We start from the raw sequence: 2,586 nt of genomic DNA on the forward strand, positions 1-2,586 counted from the left end.
AGTGCGCTTCGTAGTTTTCGGTGTCTACGTGTATTAATACCTCGAATTCGATATCTACGTGTCCTACATTCAGATTTAAAGTTATTAATACACCTAGACACCAAAAACTATGAAGCGCACTATGTGGATCTCGTCATCGGCAACCTGGGACACCTAGACATCAAATTCAACGTACGATTACACCTGGACACCGAAAACTATGAAGCGCACTATCTGGATTCCGTCATCGGCAACCTGGGACACGTGGATATCGAATTCAAGATATTAATACACGTAGACACCGAAAACTATGAGCGCACTATGTGGACCTTGTCATCGGCAACCTGGGACACCTAGACATCGAATTCAACGTACAATTACACCTGGACACCGAAAACTATGAAGCGCACTATCTGGATCTCGTCATCAGCAACCTGGGATACGTGGACATCGAATTCAAGGTATTAATACACGTAGACACCGAAAACTATGGAGCGCATTATGTGGACCTCGTCATCGGCAACCTGGGACACGTAGACATCGAATTCAACGTGTTATTACACCTGGACACCGAAAACTATGAAGCGCACTATCTGGACCTCGTCATCGGCAACCTGGGATACCTAGACATCGAATTCAAGCTTGATTCATAAGAATTGACTTAAAAATTCCCTAGCGGCACTTTCTGCCAAGCATAGAGAACCTTCTTTTTCGGCAGCGGTGGTAATACAATGTAAGTATACGAAATCTCTCCAGATAAACATGAAGCAATTGACTCAATATATATATTATATATATACCTAATTTACCTAAACAGAAATCTTCCTCCTGACCGATAAGTCTATCGACCTAATTTCGAAATACGCGCGCGATATCGAAACAGGCGATACCTGCGCCGCCAGCGTCAAAAAAGTGAAAGTGACGTTTCTCTAAAATAATATTGAGACGTCGGCGTTAGGAGGAGGAGGAGTATCTTAAAAATAAATTTTCACATTTGGACTTTGCGTCGCAATATCTCCGCTCGTAGGGCACGTAGCGAAATATTATAAGAGAAACCCCCCCCCCCTAATTCGACCTCAAGCTATCGATCAAGCCTACTTAGAACTTGATCCGTTTGCTCGTTATCGAGATCTCATCATCTCGGGTACTCGCAACCCGTCGCGTCGCGTAAAAGAGTCACGGTCGGTCTCGCTCCGCGTGTACTTGGCGCGAGACACTACCGTGTCTCTTGATACATACAGTATAATACATACAGGTTTATAAAAGACTCCGTGTCGAAATCTCAGCCCAAGATAACTGCAACCAAGCATAAACACTGGATGTCCGACAGCACCTGGGAATTGGTGGAACAACGCCGCAAGTTGAAAATAAAAGGTGCTGATGCACGAGAACTCAATTCTCTTAGCTCCAAAATACAGGCTGCTTGTCGTAAAGATAAGAACCTAGCCTTGCAAAACATCTGCGAAGAGTTAGAGTACAACGCTCAAAGGTTTGAAACCAAGGACCTATACATGAAGATTAGAACCATCACTAGACAATTCAAGCCGAAGAACTGGGCCATAGAGAACTCTGCAGGTAACTGCGTTACAGAGATTAAGGAAATTGTGGAGGTCTGGCGGAAGTACTGCGTGACTCTATTTGCTGATACTTACGATGCATCCGACCACATTTCAATTACTGCAGACTCTGAACGGGAACCCGGTATTTTGAGAGACGAAATACGAGCTGCAATTAAACACCTACAGCAAGACAAGGCAGTAGGAACGGATGAAATACCCATCGAGGTAATCAGGGATATAGGAGAATTTGGAGTGGATATTCTGCACATCATCTGTTCTCAGATATGGGATACCGGTGATACATATGCTTCGTTGACTTTCGGAAAACTTTCGACACTGTAAAATGGAACAAATTATGGGAAGTTCTCACAGAAATTGGCATGCCATATCACCTGGTATACATCATAAAGAAACTGTACGGAGGGAGTACAGCGGCAGTCCGGGTAGATGGAATCGATTCCGGAAACTTCGAGGTTCGTGCTGGAGTTTGGCAGGGATGTATCCTCTCACCTTTATTATTCAATATTTACACGGAATATATCATGCGAATTGCCCTAGAAGAATGAGATAAAGGTGTATCCGTGGGCGGACGGCTGATATCTAACTTGCGATATGCTGATGATACCACTCTTCTGGCATCAACTGAGGAAGACATACTAAACCTCCTTCAACTCCTGAAAAGAATAAGCCTTAACTTTGGTCTCGCGATCAACAGAGTCAAAACCAAGATGATAATTGTAGATCAGATATGGCTGATAACAGACCTGATGTTAGAAGTATAGCCAATTGTGAAGTTGTACACAGCTACACCTACCTTGGCTCCATGATCACCAATAAGGGAGGATGCAAAAAAGAAATTAAAAGACGTTGTGCCATGACCAAGTCGGCAGTTGACAAACTTACAAAAATCTGGAGAGACCAAAAAATAACCAAAAACACAAAGGTCCGCCTAATGAAATGTCTTGTCTTTCCCATCTTCCTTTACGGAGCTGAAACATGGACGATTCGACGACAAGACCACAGAAAAATAGACGCTTTAGAAATGTGG

General features: G+C 43.5%; 1 protein-coding gene across 1 annotated transcript; it reads left to right on the forward strand.

Annotated features, from left to right (window-relative positions):
* Positions 1–1,234: 1,234 nt before the first annotated feature.
* On the forward strand, positions 1,235–1,880 carry LOC112457698 (the record flags this gene model as incomplete). Its single annotated transcript, XM_025020880.1, has 1 exon — positions 1,235–1,880. A coding segment is annotated over one exon (646 nt), but the record flags the coding sequence as incomplete, so codon positions are not given.
* Between the last annotated feature and the right edge of the window lie 706 nt (positions 1,881–2,586).

Source organism: Temnothorax curvispinosus, unplaced genomic scaffold, assembly GCF_003070985.1.
Source record: "Temnothorax curvispinosus isolate PA1 unplaced genomic scaffold, ASM307098v1 QBEX01008148.1, whole genome shotgun sequence".
NCBI lineage: Eukaryota > Metazoa > Arthropoda > Insecta > Hymenoptera > Formicidae > Temnothorax > Temnothorax curvispinosus.